The sequence below is a fragment of the Lissotriton helveticus genome, chromosome 1_1 (assembly GCF_964261635.1).
Source record: "Lissotriton helveticus chromosome 1_1, aLisHel1.1, whole genome shotgun sequence".
Classification (NCBI taxonomy): domain Eukaryota; kingdom Metazoa; phylum Chordata; class Amphibia; order Caudata; family Salamandridae; genus Lissotriton; species Lissotriton helveticus.
The window spans coordinates 1,470,849,934-1,470,873,087 of NC_136057.1; the positions used below are offsets into that span (position 1 = coordinate 1,470,849,934).

At 49.1% G+C, this 23,154-nt stretch overlaps 1 protein-coding gene across 10 annotated transcripts in view; it reads right to left on the reverse strand.

Annotated features, from left to right (window-relative positions):
• IKZF4 (IKAROS family zinc finger 4) overlaps positions 1 to 23,154 on the reverse strand; it is a 316,988-nt gene that overhangs the window by 201,914 nt on the left and 91,920 nt on the right. For all 10 annotated transcript variants that reach the window (XM_078686319.1, XM_078686312.1, XM_078686311.1 and 7 more), the window contains one exon: positions 1,246 to 1,350. In XM_078686319.1, coding sequence (XP_078542445.1) covers positions 1,246 to 1,350 — 105 coding nt within the window. The remainder of the gene's footprint in view (positions 1 to 1,245; positions 1,351 to 23,154) is intronic.

A 23,154-nucleotide genomic window follows, 5' to 3' on the forward strand; every position in this document is an offset into this window, starting at 1 on the left:
TTCAATGGAGACCCGGCTATGGGTCATAAAAAAAAGGCGCTTGAGCTTGGAAATAAAGGCCTTAGTGAGGGCAGACGTAGATAAAAACATATCTTCCCATCCTATTTATTTAGCCATGAAGCTCACAAAGCTCAGCCAGCTCAGGCAATCTACAATAATCTCCCTATGAAGAGAAGTGGCCTCATTTGCCTGAAGAGAAACCCAAAGAACCAAGGAAGTCACCTTGATCAGATCAGAAACGTATGAAATGCCCAACTACCCACGGAGAAAATAAGGAAGTAACCCCAGAAGTCGACCACAAAAACAACTCTTCTCCACCAGCATTGATGCAACATCCTTGTAGCTCCAAACCCCTGAACCATATGTTAGGACCGGTAAACATTTTCTTTGAAAGGCTTCCAAAAGGGACTGTACTGGCTTGTTACCCACTCTCTTAGAAAAGGCAAACAGCGCACCCACAGAGCGACTATAATGTAAACACCGGTTTGCCAAACAGGGCGACAAGGATGATTTCTGATCAAACAACTCCCAAATAAGGAAATTCAGAGACTCGTTCAATAAGCCTGCCTTTTATCCAGAATGAGCCTTCCTTCCCTGCTCTCGAGCAACATATCAAGTATTTAGTTTTAGCTGTGTTGATGTTCAAATCCAATCCATCCATAAAAGTACCAAAACTACTTATCAGGGTCCTCAGGCTGTTGGCAGTATGAGACAAACACTGCATCATTTGCGTAAAGCTCGGCCGGGTTAGGCGTAGGCCTTAACATCGGTATGGCCTTCCCTGAAGATACCAATGAGGCATTTAGGCTATTGATATATAATAAAAATAAAATGGGGGGCCAGGACACAGCCCTGGTGGACATGCCGCCGTAATTCAAACTTTTCAGCACATTCCCTTCCGGACCAAATCTGACAGAGGAACTTACCTCACAGTGTAACACCCGGAGGAAAGTGACCTCAGCCAACCCTAGGGCCAAAAGAATATCCCAAAGCTTACTGCGATTGATCCTGTCAAACGCACTTGGTGAAGTCGATGAAGGAAAGAAATAACTGGACCACTTTAGCAAATGTTTATTTACTAATAACTGGATGGAGGTTGAGACATTGCTTAATGGTGCAGAGTCCTTACCTAACCCCATATTGGGCAGGAGAAATAACCTGGTTAGCCCCAAACCAATACTAATCACTTTAACCCTTTGACTCTGCCCTTGCCCCGCCCCCCTTCCCAGAGCAGACCTTACTCACCACTGAGAGACCGGCTCGGGGAGGAGCGCTGGCTGTCTGGCGTGCTTACAGATGGTCCTAGAATTGTTCCAGAGAATTCTTTCTCCATAGAGGACTCTCCACTTCCTATTGGGTGATAAACAAAAGAGGGTTACTTCTAAGGGAGCATCCTGTTGCAGATACACCCATCAAGCTTTTATGAGCAAGAGGCTGCTTGAACAAATTAGGGTTTCACACACGAGAGGCCAGCCTTCATTAGGACACTAAAGAGTCAGGCTTGCAACATTTGCTCATTCACAAAGTCAGGCTTACTGCGCATATGCCCACTAACTCTTTTGGGGAGCTCGCTCAGTGCTTTTCACAATTCCAGAGATTAACCTACATATGGAGCGAGCTCCAGCCAGAAACTATTCATTTAGACTGTTGAACCACTCTTCACCTGCCAAGGATCTTCAGAATATTTGGGCTTCTAGTTTATTTTTTATGGTTTAGGTCTGAAAGCGTTTCTATTGACATTTTGACATGAATTCAACCAGACTGAAAGAAAAGAAAAAGCCTTAAGGTGGACAAAATTATAGTCCCCGAACAACTTCTTCCCACACCGTCAATATATGGTAAAGTATCTATAGCACATGGTACCTCCTGCTCAAGCTTCATTTGTAGCCATGCTGGAGGTTGGTAGGGCATCATGGTGTCGACAAGTCAACAGTGGTGTAGTAATCGTTCAGCTTGGAAGGGTCTAAGTGTTTCAAAATCTGGAGCTGCTTAGGGCACGAGAATTCTTTAAAATCTCTGCTAAAGTATTCCAGTAAACAGCCCAACTGTTTGTTGAAGGTTTTGTTTACGCCTCAGGCTAGTCAGGATCCACATACCCTACCCTACCCTCTATATCATTTATGCGCAGAGGGCTCCCTTTGTCCCCATAGTCCTAAGATAGTTTGCTTGACAGCCATTGAGTATATGGGAAACCAACCTGCCAATGGTGCGGGGAGCAAGTAGATGTCTGGGGCTGGTTGTGATTTGTTCTATAGTGGTTAATCCGAAGACTAGAATGGTTGTATCTTAGGCAAGACCAAAGTATACGAGTCAGGGATTCCTTTTCCATGCATCCCCTCCAACATAAAGGGCTTCCTCCCATCTTCATTTTGGCTAGTAGCGTTGGGATGTAGTGCCATATGTACAGAACTCTAAACATTGACTCCCTCCATCCTGCAAGGGACTCAAAGTTGTTGGTCCGAATTATAATGACCTCCCACTCGTTGGGGTCTTGTTTAATTTAATGCTCAATTCTTTCTACCAAGCCTGCTGGAACGTGAGTTTGGCGGTGCCTCGTTTAACAAAGCATGAAGTAGATAATGCATGAGGCATGTTTGTCTCCAGTGCAGTGTAAGGTATTTTTCAAAAGGTGCGAGGGCTCTTGCCCCTGTGTAATTCTAAGATCTAGAAGCCAATGGTGACGCTGCAAATAACGATATTGTTCAGTCTCTGGAAGAGTAGATTCCTCTTTTAGCTGCTCAAAGCATTTTACCAACCCCTGTGTGAGCATGTCCATCAGTGTCTTGCATTCCTCTTCCTAGTCATTTGCAATAGGAAATTCATTTCAGACCGGGCGTAAATTCAAAATTACCCCCAGAGAGGTGTAAACAGGAATGGGAAAGAGTTGAGGTCATATTTGATTCCTACCCTATCCCAAACATCTAGTTTGGCCCTTGCGACTGAGGAGATATAGAGTATCTTTGGCCACTCAGATTTAAGTTGCCATTAAATATCCCGAAGGGGGTCCACTGCCACTGTGTGGTTGATCGCACATCATCCCTTTTCAGTTTCTCTCCTAGTCCAATGAATGAGGCAGTGGAAGTGAGCGGCTGCATAATAATGGGAAAGGTCAGGAATCCCAATCACCCCCCCTAGGCACGATCTCAGAGTGGTCGGCTTTCAAACTATTCACTCTGCTATGCCCTGTCATAGCAGAGAGGCACACATTGATTGGAGGTCAGCAATATAATCAGATGGTATTCAGAGGACCAAGGTCTGAAACAGATAGAGGATGCTAGGCAATATAGTCGTTTTAAAGGCTGCAATACTACCTAAGAGGGACAGAGTTTTGCATTTCCAGCTAATAAGCTCACCTCAGATTCCTCGCTTCAATTGTAAATTGATTTCTAAAGTTTTAGCTAGGGGAGGTGCCAGTGCTAGGCCCATGCAGTCTATGTACGGGAAAGCCCAACATAGGAAAGTGAGTGATTGCACTTGTTGAGCCAATGGCCTTGGGGCAGACACACATAGATTTCGGATTTAGTGACATTGATGTTAAACCCCAAAACCCTTTGATACAGTTCAAGTTCCACAAGCACCTGGGGAAGGGAGCCATCAGGTTCTGTCAGTAGCAAGAGGATGTCATCAGCAAACAGTCAGTTGTGACCAAATCGAATTCCTTTAATCAAGGGGTTCTAGCGTGAAGACAAAGAGGGGAGAGAGGGGGCACTCTCACCTCGCTCCCCGGTTGATTTCCACCCAATCCGAAAGAGTCCGTTAACCTGGATTCTGACTCCTGGGGTTCGGTAGCCTGCCAAAAGCCAGGGTTTGAAAGAGTCACCTATGCCCACTATTCGCAAAACATCAGACATGAAGTCCGAATCGAGTCTATCAAGAGCTTTTTCGGCTGAAAGGGTGACCATGACGGAGTGTTTAGATCACTTGGCCCCGACATCCAGGAGGTGGAGAGCCTTTGTGTTGTTGCCAGATCGGTGCTCAGGGTTTTATCAGGTCAACTATCAGTGGTTGTAGCCGTGGGGCACCTATTTTAGTAAGAATTTTGGCATCCATGTTGAGGACAGAGATGGGGCGATATGACTGACATTCGCTAGGGTCCTTGCCAGGTTTGAGCATCAGAGATATGGTAAATTCAGCCACAGTGAGAGTTACCCTACCTTCCCAAATTACCTCCTGGTAGACTTTGCGGAGTAAGGGCAGGAGTGTCGGGGCAAAGCACTTATTAAAGACTGCTGTAAACCCATTTGGGCTCGGTGCCTTAGATGGGTGCAGCTTGAATATGGTTGCATGGATTTCTTCCTTTACTGGTCAATCTAATGTCGCTCAGTCTAATTGGCTTAACGTAGGTAGCTGGGCCTACGATGGGTACTATGAGCACTGCTGTGGGTCTGTCTACTCTTTGGTCTAAAGTTGTGTATAGAAAGTACGAAAGCATTCCACCATCTCTCTATCGCCTGTGTATGTCTGTTCTGGGGGGGTGTGGTTGGTTGCAAATTAGCCTCTTATATGACAGTTTTGGCACAACAGGAGTGCAATCAATTTGCCAAAAGTGTGCATGATTTGTTATCATGTTGATAGTATTTATTGTAGAGATGGGCCAGCAAATACGCAGACCAATCGGCTCCATAGTTTTAGGGAATGAGATCTCAAACTCCAGTTTCTCTGCTATAAAAATTCCATAGAGGATTGCATTCAATGCGTCCCAGAATAGTGGCATACTTGATGTCATTATGGGTTAAGTAGTCTTTGATACAGCTCTTAACATTATTTTTTTTTTTTTTTTTTTTTTTTTTGAAAACCTTTATTCGAAAAAAACAAGAAGATACAGGCGCAGGCCCACAACCAACATGGCCGGCCGCAAAACAGTAAGCCAAAAAATCAGGAGAGATGCATATCAATCGGTAAACAGGATATGTGAGAGTACACCCAACAAGGGCGCGGGCATCGTAACAAAGGATAAGAGGTTTTCATTTTTAAATGTTCAAAGGAGAGTAGGGGCTGTCACAACAAGGAAATAGCACCACACACAAAATTCCAAAAGACACGGGGGACATACCCCAATGGCGAACTGAGGCGGGCAAAGACTATAGCGACTTAATAGGCAAGACAACCGAATCAATAATATCGAGGAACAGGACATGACGGACTCAACAACTCGTCCAGGTACCATCCCAAAAGTCCCACCCCAGAAAAGAAAAAGACAGGGGCATAAGAAGACGCCCGAGAAAAAGAAGGTGCAAAGCCAAGGGACAGCCAACCCTACAAAGAGGAAAGAACCCTCCCAAAGTTAGAAAAGAGCGAAAGAGACCATAGAACAAAATAAACTAAAATAACAAACCCCCCCCACACCCGCCACCCTGCACCCCTGTAATGGCTACGGCCTAACCCATAAACAGCGTGCCTGTCGCCCCGGAACTGCCCCAAAGAAGGGAAAGATATAACAAGTACAAGAAGTGGAGGAGGAGAGGATGAAACAAGAAGGAGATAAGGATCAACGGAAAAAGAAGACAACAACAAATATGTACCCGGCCACCCGCTCCCGGCCCCACCACAACAGGATAACAACGGTCGATGCAATCAATGTCCCGCTCACTTAGCACAATCCCAGCAGTGGAAGGAATAGCGTCCCAAAAAAGTTGTTTCAACCTTGCCCCCTGCGATCATATAAGTCGACGGAGTCCAACCGTCCGGCCAGTGCCGCGGATGAAAGGGGCACATGAAACGGCCAACACAGGATAGGAGGTCGCCCACGAAAGTCCACGCAAAGCACAGTCACAGTTCCAGGAGTGATACAAACATAGACAGGGCAGTGCGGTTGCATGTCGGAAGCAGCAGGCAGGAGCGACAACAGCAGTCTCCGGAAAGGATGAAAAGTCACACCACCAGCACATAAAGGAGATGACGAACATGGCGCCCCGAGATGATACATCAGCCAGTTTATGAAACCACGAACTCCAGAGAACTCCCCGACCGTCGTGGTCGACATTTCAGCCAAATCAGAACCATCCGCCAACCGCACTATAGGCACCTCGGCATGGAAGGCAACAGGAGCAGGCTCAGGGTGTGGCGCAGTGTACAGCACTGGGGAACAAGCACCGCCCGTAGTAGAAATAGCATCGAGCTGGCGCCCCAGATCTCGGGCATGAACACAAAGAGCAATTCTCACAGCCTCCAAAGCACACAGGACAGCACGGGTCCCAAGCGGCATCCCAGAAAGGGAGGGCAGCGCAATGTCTTCCACACCAGGCTCACAGAATAACAGCCGCCCGGGGAGCCAATCGCCATCATCACTCACAGCACACAGACCCCTATGCCGACCCTCCACTTGTGACCCTCGGGTCAGAGACGGGGGGAGACTGTGGACATCGCAGTGCAGGCTTCCACGTTATCAGCCAACATCCGGATCCCAATCGAGCGCCAAGGATTCACCGTCGGTCGCCGAGGCGCAGTGTAAAAATGGCGTCCGTCACCGGCTGGGAGAACAAAGAAACCGCGCCGACCACTTCCAAGCCGGGCGATAGTGCAGGGTGGTTACAGCAGATACAATGTATCCGGGCGCTCACAATGTCAGAGCGGGATGCGGTGCTGCATCGACCAACACAACTCAGGCAGCCTCTCACCAATTGAGCGGCTCCTCCTCCTCCGTGATGACCGCCGCTGCCGTGGTCGCATCCAGCCAGCTCCGCAAACAAAGCCCCGGTCTCACTGCCATGTAGGGCCGGGAGAGGAGCAGAGGTGCTTCACCGCCAATACAGCACAGAAATCGCCGGGAGACACACCGGCGGAATTAGGATAGGTTCCGCATGTCAGTCGCTGGGTAAAGGAGCAGGATCAGGGACAGGATGATAGTGAAGAGCGCTGGGATCGGCGGAGCCGAGAAACTAGGCAGCCATCTCGATCCCAGGCTAGGCTCCTCCGCTCTTAACATTATTAATGGTCACATGATCTTTCAATAAGTAGTCTTGGAGACTCCATGTGATCTTAGTCCCAGACCCTCGAGGTCCCACATTGGCTAGGGTACAAAAAACCAGGCCATGGTCAGAGTGTTTGGGACGTTGGGTTAAGTCTGTCAAACCAGGGACTAGGCATTGATTGAGGAGAAAGTAATCTAATCTAGTGTATGTTTAATTACCCCCCCCAGCCCCCGAGTAGTGAGAGTAATCTTGCATTAGTGGGTATGGTCCTTCAGGCATCAACCAGGCACAATTCCTCTAGGAATGTTTCACTTGCGGCTGATAGGACTGCCTAGGCCCTTCTCCCAGTGTGGTCAGGATCAACTATCTTCGGAAGTGCTAAATTGAGGTCGCCTCAAAGGTGATCAGCGGCATAGCCGACCAGGTTGAGATGGTATGAATCGTGCCCGAAAGGATGGGCTCTTTTCTTTGAGTGGGGCTATAGCCAGAGTTAGTGGTTGAATTCTCAGAGAGCGTCGTAGGGTCACACACCTCCTGTTGGTGTCTCATAGGGTCCACTCCATCACAAGTGGGAAGTGGAGATGTATCAGGATGCCCACACCAGCTGCCTTTTTTCTACAATATTGTCCTGAATAATCTCTTGACTTCAAGAGGGAATGGCCAAGAGGTAGCAGGTGTGTTTCTAGCAGAAGGCCAATATCAGCGTTTAGGAGGGTCAGTTCAAGGAGAATAAAGCGTTGTTTCATTGGATTAGTGAGACCCCTTACATTGTATGTGATGATGTTAAGTGTACTGTTAACTATGTTTGTGTCGAATAATGGTGCCATGTTTTCCAATGCAATGGGAGCTGTGGGGGGGGGGGGCACCTAGGGGAGGATGGTTAACCCCTGCTCATACTCAAAACCTCCAAAAATTACAAGATCATCAATAGTAAACATTAGGAAGGAGGGCCAGTCAAAAAACTAACTCAGCAAGTGGGAGAAAAGAAGAAACTTAGCAAAGAAGGTTGTTGCAGCCTGCTTAATGCAGTAGTGATCAGTCCCAATGGAGAACATGAGCTGAGAAGAAAATATACCAGTTCTTAAAAGGGGGAGAAAAGGCTGATGTCAACACTGGACCAGAGTGGCACTCATCCAGGCCAACAACGTCTCTCTCCAATTCACATAGGCTGAATAGACTCCGCAGATATCCAGGGCAACGTTTTCCCTTGGCCTCATTGTTATTGCCAGCCGCCAGGACAGTGAGACTTTGGCGCCTCCATCTCCGGGGTAGTAGTGGGTGAAGTAGAGCAGTGGAAGTGTTGTAGGTTGCTCGCGCATTGAAATTGTTCCAGAACCACCTTAAGGCCTGACAATATTTCCTTTTTATTGGGGAGATTGTCTATCCCTTTGTCGCACAAGTGTCTACTTTAGGCTCCTCAGGGTTTGCGATCTCAGTCGCATCTGGAATAAGAATATTTAGTGCCTGACCGTCTTCCCATAGAGACTTAGTGGCCAAACGTTGGCCTTGCCATTCAAACATTAGGCGGAAGGGATGTCACTATTAGTATATGACACTGTTCTCCCTCAGAAATGTGGTAACCGGTCTAAAGGTTCTGCGCTTGATCAGCATGCTCATTGATAAATCCTGTAAGATTTGAACGTCGTCACCATTATAGTGGATCAGTTCACCTAGTTTTGCCGCTTCCAAGATCTCTTCCTTATCCTCGAAATGGAGGCAACAAACCGATTTGTTAGAGGGCAACTTGAAGATTGGGGCTCAAGTCCCTGCTCTGTGGACCCTGTGAATGTGCAACGGGTCCGGTCCGTGCTTATCAAGAAATGTCTCTGCCAGGCCCTGGATAAAACTTATATCTTTATCCTGCAGGCCAGTGAACACATCTCTGATCCAGAGGTTGCAATGGCGGAACAGGTTTTCCAAATCCTCTTGCTTTTTTTTGGAGCACAATCAGTTATTAGTTCATGGTCACCAGGCGGGAGTGATAATCCTCCAAATCCAAGGAATGTTCGTCTTGAGTCATTTCTGAAGAGTCCACTCTACCTCCCAGGTCTTGAAGGTCCTGCTGGAGCTCACAAGGGTTCAATTTAAGATCTGTTCAGATGGCTCCACCTTCATTCTTGACCTCCAAGAAGAAATGTACCATAAAGCTTTGGTGCAAGGATTCTGCAGAGTCACAGAACGATGCTTGGGATCATGGAACGTTAGTGGGCAGGGACGGAGTCATCCTACCACCCAAGTATCCGTGAGCACACGGACCGACTAGCTATAATGTCTCACATGCCCTCCTACTCACTTACAGAGGAACAAGTGATTAAACACCCCAGAACACAACACTCCTGACCCTCTCCGGAATCGCGGTTACAGGACACACCCTTTCGCTCTCGTACTAGTCTACAATAAGATTAGACAGAGACATTGGAAAAGTTTAAAATGTTTATTTTAACTAACATGCCTTAGTATGCAGTATATGTGCCACAACAAGTAGACAAATGCCTAACACAAATATGGCCAGCATAGCAAGTAGTCCGTAATTCATAAAAGGTGCTGTTATTATATAAGACAGTGAGACCGGAGTCCCCTCCCCTGATTATATACTAGAAGATCTCTGGGTGTTTAGCAGCAGACCCAATACCTCAGTCTATAGATGGAAGATCTACATCACAGGTGCTGTCACACTCCCTTCTCTGGAAAGATCCCTCTCCAACTGTGTGTTACCCACTCGTGTATACCTATATGACCAAAGTACATGTCCCTAAACAACAGCTGCATTTGTGTGTTTTGTCTAGGTGCTAGGGCCTGACAGAACAGAACAACAAGGGCTATTGTTGTTCGACTTTGCGGTGTTCAGACTAAATCCCAGGAAAGAGCAGAACAAAAAACAACAGTATGTTCTGTGTGAAAATTACAACGTGGCACAAAGCCAAAAAATGTTCATCTAGTAACGTGTGCAAAGCAGAGGACAGTCTGGCAAGGGCTCATGCTAACTTAGGGAAAACGACAATGGCTACCTGGACCACATGACCGCTTTTAGAGAGATGTTTTTTGTCCTCCCCAAATGCCATGGGCTGTGGTCCATCTGCATGGGTAGCTTACGACCTAGCTCCCCTTTCTTTGTGTGAGGGACCTGAAAGAGGTCCTTATATGCCGATTTAAGATTGGTTCTCGTGTCTGCGATGACCACTATGTTGTCTACTGTGGGTGGTTTCCCGTTTGTATAGGAGGAATTATGCCAGCAAATGATGGGCGAGAGTCCAGCTAGCAAACTATTACTATGTGCTGGTCAATGGGCACAAAGGGCAAGTCACAGTCGGGTCCGGCCCATGTAGTGCACTCTGAGGGTCGCAGATCCGGAAACTCCTGGCCACAGAACAGTATGTTGTGTATGTGTCTGCTTCTGGGAGGGCAGCAGCACTAATCCAACTGAATGGTTCAAGTACATGACCGCTCACGATCCACCCCATTTAGTAGCAAATCACTCCAGAGGAACCCCCCTCCCCTGGAAAGTCCCAGTGTGCACCTCTAGCTCTCACTGTGATCCAGATGCTGTGAGGACTGTCCAGTCGCTGTGTACCACAGGGCTTCACACCTGGGGCCCTAGCGCAGATTGTAGGGTGAACTAAGCTGGGGTCTCCCTGCTCCTAGCTGTTCCCATGTAGTGAGGGGACCCCTCTCCAAAGTTTGGAGGCCAGCCATCAGTGGAGCGGGCCAGCTGGTTGTTATAGGCAGGTCCAGTGCACCAATCTGGGGTCAAGGATTCTGAAAGGGGACACGGTGGGCCTCTCCCACATCTCGCACACTATCGTCCCTCATCGCTGATGGGGCTCCATGGCTGGCTGTAAGGTGAGGTGAGGGGATCTCTGGTCTTCTGGACCCCACCTGATGCGTGGATGTCTCTCGGAGGAGTTCACTCAGGGACCACAGCCCCACAGTTGTGATGGCACTGCTGTTCTTCAACTCTGGACCACACCAGTCCGGCCAGGCCAGTTAGGAGGTCCTCTGCAGGGAGAGAGCAGGCCACAATTAGGTTGGACCCACTCATCATCTTTTCAGTTGGTTGGACATGCTGCACCGGCTCAGCATGCAACCATCTTGAATGTGTGTGAAAAACCCACAGCATGCTATGCTTGCTGCGAAGCCTCACTTCCAGCGGGCCCCACCTCCAGCACCAAACAGAGGGGGTCTCCAGAGTTAGTCCCCCCCCCCCCCTCAGCATGAATGAGGCTCTTGGGGAGTATGCCGGACGCTCAGATGAGTGGGACATATGCAAGCACTACAGGCTCAGACATCAGCCGCCATCTTGGGCTTGGCCACCACCTCAGACTTACAGTTTTAAGAGATTTTTGGCTGGTGTTGCTTGTCTTTATTCTGAATACATGACTACAACTGTTATTATTCAAGGCAGAGCCTAGCCACAAGTTAAATCAGATCAACAGCAGTAACCTAGCCGACAAAGTCCATTACAGGACATCACCCATCCCAACAAGCCGTCAACTAGTCAGAGTCATCACATAAGTAAGTGGTCACTTACATGTAACAACTGTTTTGAAGCTTAAAGACATTGTACATTCATGGTTTGCAAAGTTCTGCCATCAGGAAAGTGCATATATTTTACTGTACGTTTATTTCACTTTTGGCGTCACAAGCAATCTGTAAAAATAACTTCCGTACAGCCTTGATTAGTACTTCATAATGTTGCATAAGGTAGGGCCACATTTAGCGTGTGTTTTTATGACCAAGCGTAGCTGTTAAGGTGTATGAAGAAAAACACTGCAATGCTATATTTTATAGGGATGCAGGATGGTGGGCATGTGAAACTTTAGCATCTTCAAGTTGCAAATAAGTAACTTTTTTTTGACGTTTAGAATTGGTTAGAACAAGTTATTATTGTAATCAGTATGGGGGTGTAAGTAGTATGAAATTAGTTTAATTCACTAGAAACACCTGTTCCACCTGTGTGTCCAGTCTTTCATCTGTGTTCCAACTTATTAAAAGCATTTCTCAAAGTTCAAATGTGTAAAAACAAATCTGGAATACATGTAATACAGCATGTTTTTCTTCAAGATTTATATACTCTAAATTAGAAGAGGAGGGGGGCGTGGCCAAGATGGCGGCCTGATCAGACGTGTCTTGCGAGGCTCCCCGGCCCGAACCCCTATTCGTGTTTCAATTGCATGATCTACCCCTTGAAATCATATATTTCATAGCGCCTGGTCCCGGTGCCTCGTCTGTGGAAATTTGGACTGCGCTGACTCTCGGAGCCAAGAGACATTCACAGGGAGCTCCCGCCGGCGTGCATCTGGGACATGGCGGTTGCAGACGCTCGTCGCCCGGAGTGAGCCCTACGCCCTACGGCCTGACACAGCACGATCGGAGGGGCGGGCGCGGCCCCTACCACCCTCGGTGCAGCAGACGGACAACCGAGGACCGTGTGGCTGCCCTTCGGACGGGACTGGCGGTTGAGGGGCCAGTCCGCAGCAGTACGGGCCACTGATCCACTCGAGTCCCCGGCTTGGGGCCTAGTCCTCACAAAGATTGAGGCGAGACAGCAGCTCCTGCACCGCGTATGATAGTGGGCCCTCTGGAGGAGCATCGGGTCCCCTGGCTTGGAGAGCTACGGGCGCCCCCGTCATTTGGAGACTGAGCTCGCACCGAGGCGAGCGGAGCGTGGAGCGGAGAGGGCGGCGGACTGGACCCCGGACCCGGGAGGGCCGCTGCCGCTGTTTGGAAGACTGGGGCCGAGAAAATAGAGCCGCCCCGGGGTCAGGTGGCCCTGCACACCACCAGCCTGAGGCTTACCCCGGAGACGGGGAAGGAGGTCACCAACTTGCTCGCCCCCTCGGACGGAGGGCTAGAACTTGAGGCCCCGGCTTTGGGCCTATTGCGGAGGGGCGTCAACGGCCACTGACGGAGCGCCATTTTCAGACCAAGGTAGCTACAGCACGGAGGCCTGCGGCCCCATCAGGGACCCATCCCGCGCCCACTGCTCACCCCAGGGTTCCCCGGAAGGGATCGGACCGCACCGGCGGTCTTCTGGACCCAGCACCCGCCTCGGCGGACTAGTCACGGGGCTCACAGATCCTGGCAGTGAGTCTCCGTATCCCGCCCCTGCCCACGGGGACGCAGCGGACCTGGGCCGACACACTCCGATTCACAGCTTCCACGCCCAGCGGGCTCCTCGGCGAGGCTACTGACTTGGACATAACGTATTCTCGGATGCCGAGACGGGACAGCGGGCCTCGCCCGTCCTCTTCCCGTCGTTGCATTTGCCCTCTACACGCGGGTGCATACCGGACCCGGCCCAACATGAGGCTGCTCCCGGCCAGGCAGGAGTTCGTGCCGATCCCGGTGGCTCACACACAACAAGCTTCGGGATTCCGCAATGGGCCCACAGGCCTAGCGTGTGCCACCCCCGACATCGCCGTAGTGCCGCCCACGCCCTCCTAGAATACCACGTCTGGACACTCAACGATTCCATACGCCGGCGACATGGCGCACACAGGACGCAAAGGATCCCGCAATATCGTGGACTTACTTCACAAAAACGCTCCAAAAGGGGAGAAAGCCCAGGTGACGACGTCCCCGAAGACACCTGTCAGCCCCCAAGGCCAGGACGACGAGTCTACTCCCATCACCAAAGCCTTCCTGGCCTCCCTCTTTAACACCCTGAGGGACGACTTCCAGGCCCTGAAACAGGAACTGGCGGGAGAACAACGGGAGCTGCGTCGAGATCTAGACGGCCTGGGGGAGCGCGTGGCGGCGGTGGAGGAAGCGGACCAAACCCACAGCATGGAGGTAGAGCGGCTACAACAGGAGATCCTCCGTCTCCAAGACCAGCAAGTGGACCTACAGGCACACTCAGAAGATCTTGAGAACCGCTCTCGGAGGAACAATATACGGGTCCGGGGAGTCCCGTTGAAATCCGAGGGGAACAGCGTGGTCGAATACCTGCAAGAGCTAGTCCGGGAGATTCTGGGAGAATCCGAAGAGTTGGACATACGTATTGACCGCGCACATAGAGTCGGTCTGGCACGAAGAGCACCGGCCCCCCCTCCGGACACATTGGCTTTCCTCCCCGATTTCTCTCTGAAGGAACGTATTTTGAGAGAGGCCCGATCGAAACAACCAATCCACTTCCGGCGTGATCCACTAGCCATCCGTCAAGACCTCTCTGCCATTACCCTGCAGAAACGTAAATCCTTTCGGATAGCAACGAAATTTTTGAGAGACAATGGGATACCATATTCCTGGGGTCACCCGTTCCGCCTCATTTTCAAATGGAAAGGATCACTACACATACTCAAGTCTCTCCGCGACACATGTGCACTATTAGACATTGACATGCCAAAGGAGGCAGGGTCTAGAGAGGCATCCCCGAGTAGATCGCAGGATGGGCCCATGCGACGCCTCGGAGATGGATGGCAGACAGTAAGGCGGAGATGATCCCCCAGATCTCTCCCGGAGCCTGACCCTATCACAGCCGCTCAGGAACGGGAGGCAGCAGTACAAGAGGTGGAGGATAACACAGCGACTAAACTGTAAGACGATATTACCCAGGGGTATGCATTCACGCTATAGCCTTGCCTGGGGGGAAGGGCTGGGGAGCCGCTGAGCCGGCCGCTGCCACGTTACCCTCCACAGTGACTTACTACGGACCTGCACTATGTTCCAGTAGGCCCGAGACTATGAGTAGTATTTCTTCACGGAGTTGTTATGGGGGGGAGTGGGGGGCAGGCCATGGGCGTTGGGTGGGACTTGGTTGATGTTGGGGCAGTAGTTTGGGGTTGGTTGGGGGGGGTTGACTTGGGGGGGGGGAAGGGGGGGTCCTCCTTGTCCACGGGGGGGGTTGCCAGATTTTCTTTGTACACCGCACATCGAGCGCAGCACGGTGCCGCCCCGGCTAACTACTTAGGATGTCACGCCCATTGACTATCCTCTCTCTCAATGTGAGGGGCCTTAACAACCCTATCAAACGCCGGGCGATACTTTCCCTCCTGGAGCACTCGGCTGCAGATATCTGCCTCCTACAGGAGACACATTTACTACCCAAAGATCAACACCGACTTCGTTCGCGGTCCTTCCCTTTGCAGTTTTTCTCATCGGCAACCAAGAAGGTGGCGGGGGTGGCGATCCTAGTGTCCAAATCCTTCGAGGGGCGGGTTGTGCAGAAGGAAGCGGAGATCAAAGGCAGGTTACTGATCCACCGCTTTCTCATTGCTGGGCACACACTCTTAGTGGGCACTATATATGCACCAAATTAAGGGCAGGAGAAATTCCTACACACAGCACAGCTAATACACAACCACAATTGCTTCTAGGAGGCGATCTCAACCTAGTCTTCCATAATACAGCAGATCGTTCAGTCCAACGTAGTGGTCAAGTCGGGGCACTTTCTGGGATGGGCCACACTCACCTCTCCGACCTGGGCCTTGTTGACCTATGGAGGCACCTCCACCCACAAACCACAGCATACACCTACTACTCAGCCGCCCACAAGTCTTACGCGAGACTTGACTACTTTCTCTGCTCCTCACAACTGATGCTCAGCGTAAAAGATGTCGACATCCTCCCGGCCTCTCTGTCAGATCACTCTCCAGTGCTGGCCTCCTTTCTTCTCCCACCTACACCTGGCCCACAGCGGCACTGGCGCCTAAGAGACACCCTGCTCCAGAGCTCTACGGTAGTGGAGCAGATCAAGACCGCCATCGCCCAGTTTCTTACTCATAATGCTAACACAGACACAACCAAGGCCACCCAGTGGGCAGCACTCAAGACGGTCCTCCGCAGGGAATTAATCTCCATCGCCACAGCTAACAATAGAGATCGTGCCAAGAAACGGGCAGAACTCACCCAGCGTGTGGCAGAGCTGGAGCAGATGCATCAGCGCACCGGGGCGGCCCGAACATGGCGCCAGCTCTGTACGGAGAGAAAGATGCTGGCGGCCCTGGACCAAGATGTGGCCGAATACGCAGCCTTACACCTGCGGCACACGTATTATTCTGGGGGGGATCGCTGCGGGAGACTCCCGGCGAGCAAATTGCGAGAGCAACGCCAAAGACAGGGCATACGCACCGTCAGGTCTAGTCGGGGTGACCTTGTCACTGACGACGCCGACATCGCCGCGACCTTCCTTTCCCTCCCCAATGACCCCACTTTTCGATAATCCTGACTTCTCCCCAGGACTGGACCCCAAGGCGTTTGTGGTCTGGAGACGTTCGCCCTGTAGAGAACTGGGACACTTGTTCGATCTCAACAGCATCCTTCCCTTTCAGAAGGTGAAGGAGGACTATGGCATACCGGAGGCGGACCGCCTGCCCTACCTGCAGGTCCGTCACTGGGCCTTACAGCCGACGATCAAACCCAACGCACAGCGCTTTCTCACCCCGTATGAAAAGTGGCTGTTGACGCGCACCTCAGATAAAAAACTGATCTCCGATCTGTATCAGCACCTTCTTCTCACCAACATATACAACGCAGGGAGGGTCAGATGGGAGAGGGACCTGGGGAGACAACTCACACACAAGGAATGGGAAGGCATATATCATAGAGCTAGGCACTCGGCCTATCACACTGGTCTCACGGAAACCCTGACCAAAGTGGCCACCTACTGGTACCACACACCGGACCGCCTACACCGATGGGATCCCCGCATTAGCTGGAGGGGATGCGGGGAACTCGGCACACTTGAGCATTTACTATGGAGCTGTGACCGCTTACAACCCTATTGGAACTTGATCCTCGATGAGGTAGACTCCCACTTGGACACCCAACTTCCCAGATTCCCCACTTATATTTTGCTTGGACTCCCCAATGCCTTGATGTACCCCCTGAAGTCCAGAAGAGGGAGGTTCATAGCGATAGCGCTGGGGGCCGCCGTCCAGAACATAGTAGCGCACTGGAGGTCCACTCAACACCCCCCCCCCCCCCACACACACACACTGGCTGGCTCCACAGGCTATGGATGATTTTGGGAATGGAGAAGTTGACTCTGGCAAAAGGAGGGAGGGGAGAGGAATTTGCAGCACTTTGGCTACCATTTTTGTCTCTACTCAAAGGGGAGTTTAGGGAATTGAGCTGCCCACGTTATTTACGCTTGCTTCGCATTGCAGAAACACCACTCAAGGAACCTACGGTTCAGCAGCACCGGCGCAAGACTAAGGGTTGATGTTTGACATATGGCCTACTGTTAGGGATGTGGGGGTGTTCCTTTACTTATTCTTTTGCTTTGTGGACAAGAAGGGGGGGTGGGAAGGTTTTTACGGACTGGGTTTCCCCGCTGCAAGACTCCTACATTTATGACATTGTCAATATTTTTGTTACCGTATGCCATGGGGATTTTAAGACACAAGCTAATGCTATCACGATTGACGGGGAACTGTGGTCTGTTTGTTTTTCTTGTCTTGAAAACTCAATAAAAGATTTAAACCATAAATTAGAAGAGGACAACTATGCAGATGTAGTTTGCTATGGGGAATTGTTGCAATTAAGTTTCATATTCACCCAGTACAAACCACTTGTTATACAAGGTCTGCAATGAAATGTTACTAAGTCACAATAAATCGCAGTGTAAGTAAAAATTATTCAAATTTCTTTCGATTTAGTCAGTTTCATTTGTAAGAATGAGATACACTGAAAAGTGGATTTATTTTAAACTGTGAGAAATATTTAATAACTATAGTTAAACAACGAATAGCTATACAAAGAAACAATACAAATAATTCACAATACTTACTTATTAAATATGCATTTTTATTTTTTGCAGTTTTTCGAATGAAAAGAACATAATGTGTGAAGTTTATGGCGTTTAATAACTGGAAACTGTAAAATGAAATTCTGTGTTTAAAATAAAAACAGATTGCCTTGAGAAAGAGACAAACATTGCGAAACATTTGGTAGCATTATACAATGAGATTAAAAGACTATTAAATGCAAGAACAATTACGTTTGAGATTTTTCTCAGGTTTCATGCCTACATTTATTCTCTTTCTAAATGCTGGGAAATTGCTTGCCATTGAAACATAGGTGGTTTAATCTAGGTGTGGCCTTGACTATAGCCAGGCTGTCTTTGTAATTCACATGTACAAAATGTATGTTGCCCCCACCATCCCAATCACGTAGGGATTCTGACTGGGTATTGCGTACTTCAAATTTTTCAAAAGCCTCTTCCACAAGTTCCAAATAGTATGAAACTGTACTTTTTGTCTGATTACGCTAAACAAAATAGACTACCATGATGGATGTTTCAAAAACCCATATATCCTGCTAGTAAAACAGATGCCTGGTCTCGTGAACTCTTGATCACATTATTTATGAATTTGAAGTCTTGATTGACAAATTCCTCTGTAGTTTGGGAATTCCACCCCACTCTGCTAATTTATAAAAATGTTGTTGCATCAGCTTATGTCATGTACTCTACCGCCTCGGACTTCTTGCTCTCCTTCTCAGGAGAGAGCTGATTTAGCTACTGGACTACAAGGAACTCTTCAAAATATTCAAGAGAAATGAGTTACGACTTCAAATAACAAATCGGGTACTGTAGCACAGGGGTACATTTTGAAAAATATATTATTGGACTTCGATTGGGAAGTGACTGGTTTGGGGGAAACAATTTATTTAGTTAGACTATCGGCTTTAACATAGGCACAAAAGTACTAGATGTATGCTTTTGATGAATAGGTTAAGTTACAAATCATTAACCTCCTCTCATTGTAGTCATGATGGAAAAATATTCAGTGCTTGTTGCAACACTCTTGCAAATGTAATTAGGTTTTCTCAAGGTGAGGAGGCATGTGGCTGTTCTGCCTCTTCTCTGGATTTCAGATTTCAGTCCTCACAGATGCTCTCCAATTCGTCCACAAACGTAGCTGCATCTTCAGACAGACAAGAGTCTTCTACATCTGGGTTAATGCCGTTTGCAGTATCATCCTGTTATTATACCTCTACAAAACGTCTTACAGGCTTGGTGCTTTTAAAAAAAAACGTTATGAAACACTCTCAAAAGTGTAAAGCGCATCTTAAGCCTCTTCAACTCTCATATTAATGTCAAAGTTCTGCACATTTTTCCCCTCTTACCAGCCCCCAATTAAAAACCGGCGAAATTCGTAAATAAACTACTATCCTCATATATGATGTCTAATGAAATCCTGCATTCCTCCCTAATAAGTTTCAGAAAAGATAGTAAGACAGAAACTGCCCTCCTAGCAGCGACGAAGAATTGAAGGCAATTCTGGATAAAAATATTGGTACTGCTGCCTTGATCCTACTAGATCTAAGTGCTGCGTTTGACACACACCCAACATTGATTAAAAGACTAGCTGAAGCAGGCATTGGGAGCACAGCACTGAAATTGTTAACATCTTTTCTCTACAATGAAACCTTTCAAGTACAAGAAGATAGGCAGTCAAATATATTTTCCCTCAAGTGTGGAGCACTACAGGGCTCGTCTCTTAGCCCGACTCTGTTTAATTTGTATGTCGCTCCACTGGCTGAGATTATATAATCTTATGGTCTTTCTTCAATCTCCTATGCAGACTACACGCAAATTATTATTGGTCTGACTGGCCAAATGGAAAATACCTCCACTATTCTTAACCCCTGTTTTAATCATGTAGTAGGCTGGATGGCAAGTAGCAGTCTTAAACGGATTGGAGCTAAAACAGAGGTGATGATAGTGGGTAACAATCCCACTAGGTGGCTGCAGATGAACTGGCCAAAATGGTTGGGCAGTCGCCCCATTCCAAAAATGGAGGCCAAAAGTTTAGGAGTCTGGTTAGACAAAAAAAGGACAATGGAAACCCAGGTCAAGAAACTAGTGGGCACTTGTTTAGGCCTGTCGGTCATCTCAGAAGACAATTGAGATGGCTACTAGATTCGACACGCAGAGTTGTAGTACAAGGCCTGGTAATGTCAGGGGGCGCTAGAGGGCGCACACGCAGTATGGCCGCACTTTCATGAGGCTCCTGTCGCCTGGATGCCTTATCCTTAAATTATCCTGCTTAACTGACATATACGATTGCTGTAAACACTGTACGACTTGTGTACAGGTCACCCCCAGCTCCGTTGAAAGTTTGAGGAAGAACCGTTAAGGAGGAGAGGGCTGGCGAGGTCCGAAAGTTGTGGCAGAGACTTGGCTGGAGGTGGACCGAGTGAGGAAAGCGGCGCTCGGCAGCTACGTTAGCCCGCGGCTCACCACGAGGGAGGTAGGCCACACTGAAATCGGCTGCAGGACCCCCACTTTGCGGCGGCGCGCTGTGCAAGCTGCAACCCCATGATGGCGGCCGGCGCTCTACAACTGCGGATCTATTTCTGATTAGGGCAAGGTGACGAGTCCCTACCTACCCCGGGCGGAGTGGAGCATAGGCGGGCCCGCGCAGCCGGACATTAAACACCTGTCCCGCTTGCGCATCACCGGTGCCTAATTTGCAGTAACCGAAGCTCCCGCGGGGGAGGAGCGGGACGGGAGGCCCAGCAGGGAAGCGAGAGGAGTACTGAGGCCGCCCGCGATTGCCATCTCAGGACCGCAAGTTCCGACCCGAGCAGGGGCGGAGCGGACTAACACTCCCACGCAGCAGGCACACAATTCACCGGTACCGAGTCTAGACGGTCACTGCCTGAGCTGCCTACGAGACCGGAGAGGCCCCTCCTTGCTATCCCTGGGTGCCGCTTTGCACTGGGACATTGCAATAATTGCACATTGCCTGCTTGACCTCAGACAGACGTGTCACAGCGTGACTAGCAGATTCTTAGGAGCAAATACCGCCGCGAGGGGAAGGTCTGTGTGCCCGTGAGTCCAACACAGGGAACGCATTACGACACTGGTTCCCCTGAAAAAGGTCCACCAGCACGGACACTACCTGCAATAAACCAACCCAGCATCACAGGCGCATGCACTAGTGGCGTAGACGTCGAGGTCCATACTGAATTTCTAGCACCTGCGCTGTGTAGCTCTGCTCTACCTCACAACTACTACTCCTCTACTGTAGGCAGCAGCAACATCATGGGTAAACAGGACATTCGACAACCCAAACATAGCTTTGACACTGCAGGGAAGAGTGGCCAGAGACCAGCGACGAACGCGGGCAGACCAAGCAGAGCGAAAAATGCGGAGGAGAGGCCGGTGCCATCTGACATGGACACGCAGCAGATATTAATAGAAATACGTCAGGGCTTTGCCACGGTCGTGGATAAGATAGATCGTATGTCCTCCAGAATGGACGCCATTGCCCACAAACTCGACCTCCACGATGAGCGGATCAAGGAGGCCGAAAGGCGTATCTCTGACGGTGATGACGTCACAGCTTCCTACACAACTCAGCTTGCACGTATGAATAACCTCTTCCGAGTGATCGCAGCTAAGAATGAGTACTTGGAATCCCGAAGCCGACGCAACAACATCCGCGTAACGGACATCCCTGAATCTACGAATACTGGGCGCATGGAGGTCTATATTGAGAAACTGCTTATTAATGCTATTGGAGCTGACGCTTTCTCTTCACAGTTCATTGTTGAGAGAGCCCACCGATCACTCGGACCGCGTCCTAAACCTGGGGCCCCGCCGCGGCCCATTATTGCATGCTTGCTGAACTACAGGGATCGAGATGTGGCTTTAAAGGCAGCGCGCACCCAGAAGACCTTGTCATATGAAGGAGTCTCCTTCTCGATATATCCTGGTTTTGCCCCGATGGTGCAAGTAGAACGGCGCAAATTCATTGACGTGAAGAAGAAATTACGAGCTGCACAAATTGATTACACACTATTGTACCTGGCACGGCTCCGGGTGACACACCAAGAGAAACAGCGATTATTCACTAATCCACAACATGTGGATGATTATCTGCGCACTTTGAGAAGACCACCACAAAATGCCGATAGTAGAGACCCTGCACAGCAGAATGAAGCACAGGACACGGACGGGGAGGCCTAATGCTTGAACATTATGCTTACCTACTACAAATTGCTACATACGTTCTCCTAGATGGAACCCTCTGGCTGGGACCTATGCCAGAGCTGGGGACACTTGATGACTGATACACTCGAGAAACTTGCGCAGACGCCAGTGGTAATGTATTCCAGGCCCGCTTCCCCGCCTCGGACAAGGCCCAGAGGTTACCCAGGTCGTAGGGCTTGAGGTGCTGGAAGCGACAGTGCGGCTCCCTTTGGCCGTACCCCTGTGGGTGATCCCCCATGTTGTTTTGTTGTATTTGGGTGCGGAATGGGACTGCTACAGGGTTCTGACGGTGGAGGGTGGGTGAATCATACTGGCAAGTTGGGGACGCTTCAGTGGGAAGGGGCACAGGGGCGAGTTCATGAAGAAAATGGTTGTGATGCACGAATTCCCGTTGACACCTTGCTTAACAATAAGCTAGTTATTGATGTTGACGTGCATGAGTTACTAGGGGCAATTGAGGGTCTGGGGGAGGGGGACGGTTATAGGACACAATGTTTAGTAATCACACGGTCTGTAAGTTTTGGTCAGAGACCTATTATTGTAACACCACAGACAGACAAGATTTTGTACATTTCAGATTACAAGGTTTTAATTATGCACTATATAGCGGAGAGGAGCAACTCCAGGATAGTCCACCATATGAACAGTACAGCAGCAGTGCCCAGTCCATGCAATGGTCTTGACTGAACTAAATGTAATCACCTGGAACGTACGGGGGCTTGGGGATATATATATATATAGAGATGGATATATATCATTGGATCAAATCCTCTGCTTCAGAGAGGAGTGCATCATGGGTTCCAATAAACCACAGGGAACAAAAGGTTTTATCCATCTGGTCCTTTATCTGCATAGCACACTGCAGAAAAGAACAGTATTTACAGAACTATAAAACTCAGGCTCTGCGGTAGCAAGAAATATTCTAGCATGTCATTGTGAAAGTGAATTAAAATAAATCATCCCTATTGCAGCATGTTTTGCAATTCTAAACCACAATCTAACAGGACAACCAACATATCCCAAGAACACTTTGTAATAACAGTACTTGCAGGTTGGGTCCCCAAATACACAATGGCACATTCTTGGGTATCATAATACAACACAATAATAATAGGTCCTCCATTTATTAATTGTAATATTCATACATTTAAGGTTGTTTTCAAAAGAGTGGCCCGGTTTCAGGTTGGATTAGTGTTATTTCTTTTGCTTTTTATGATTTGTGTAAGTTACATTTTTAGCATCTCCAAGTTATCGATTTTCCATCTTCCTGCATGGCCATCATACAGCAGAGTAACAAAC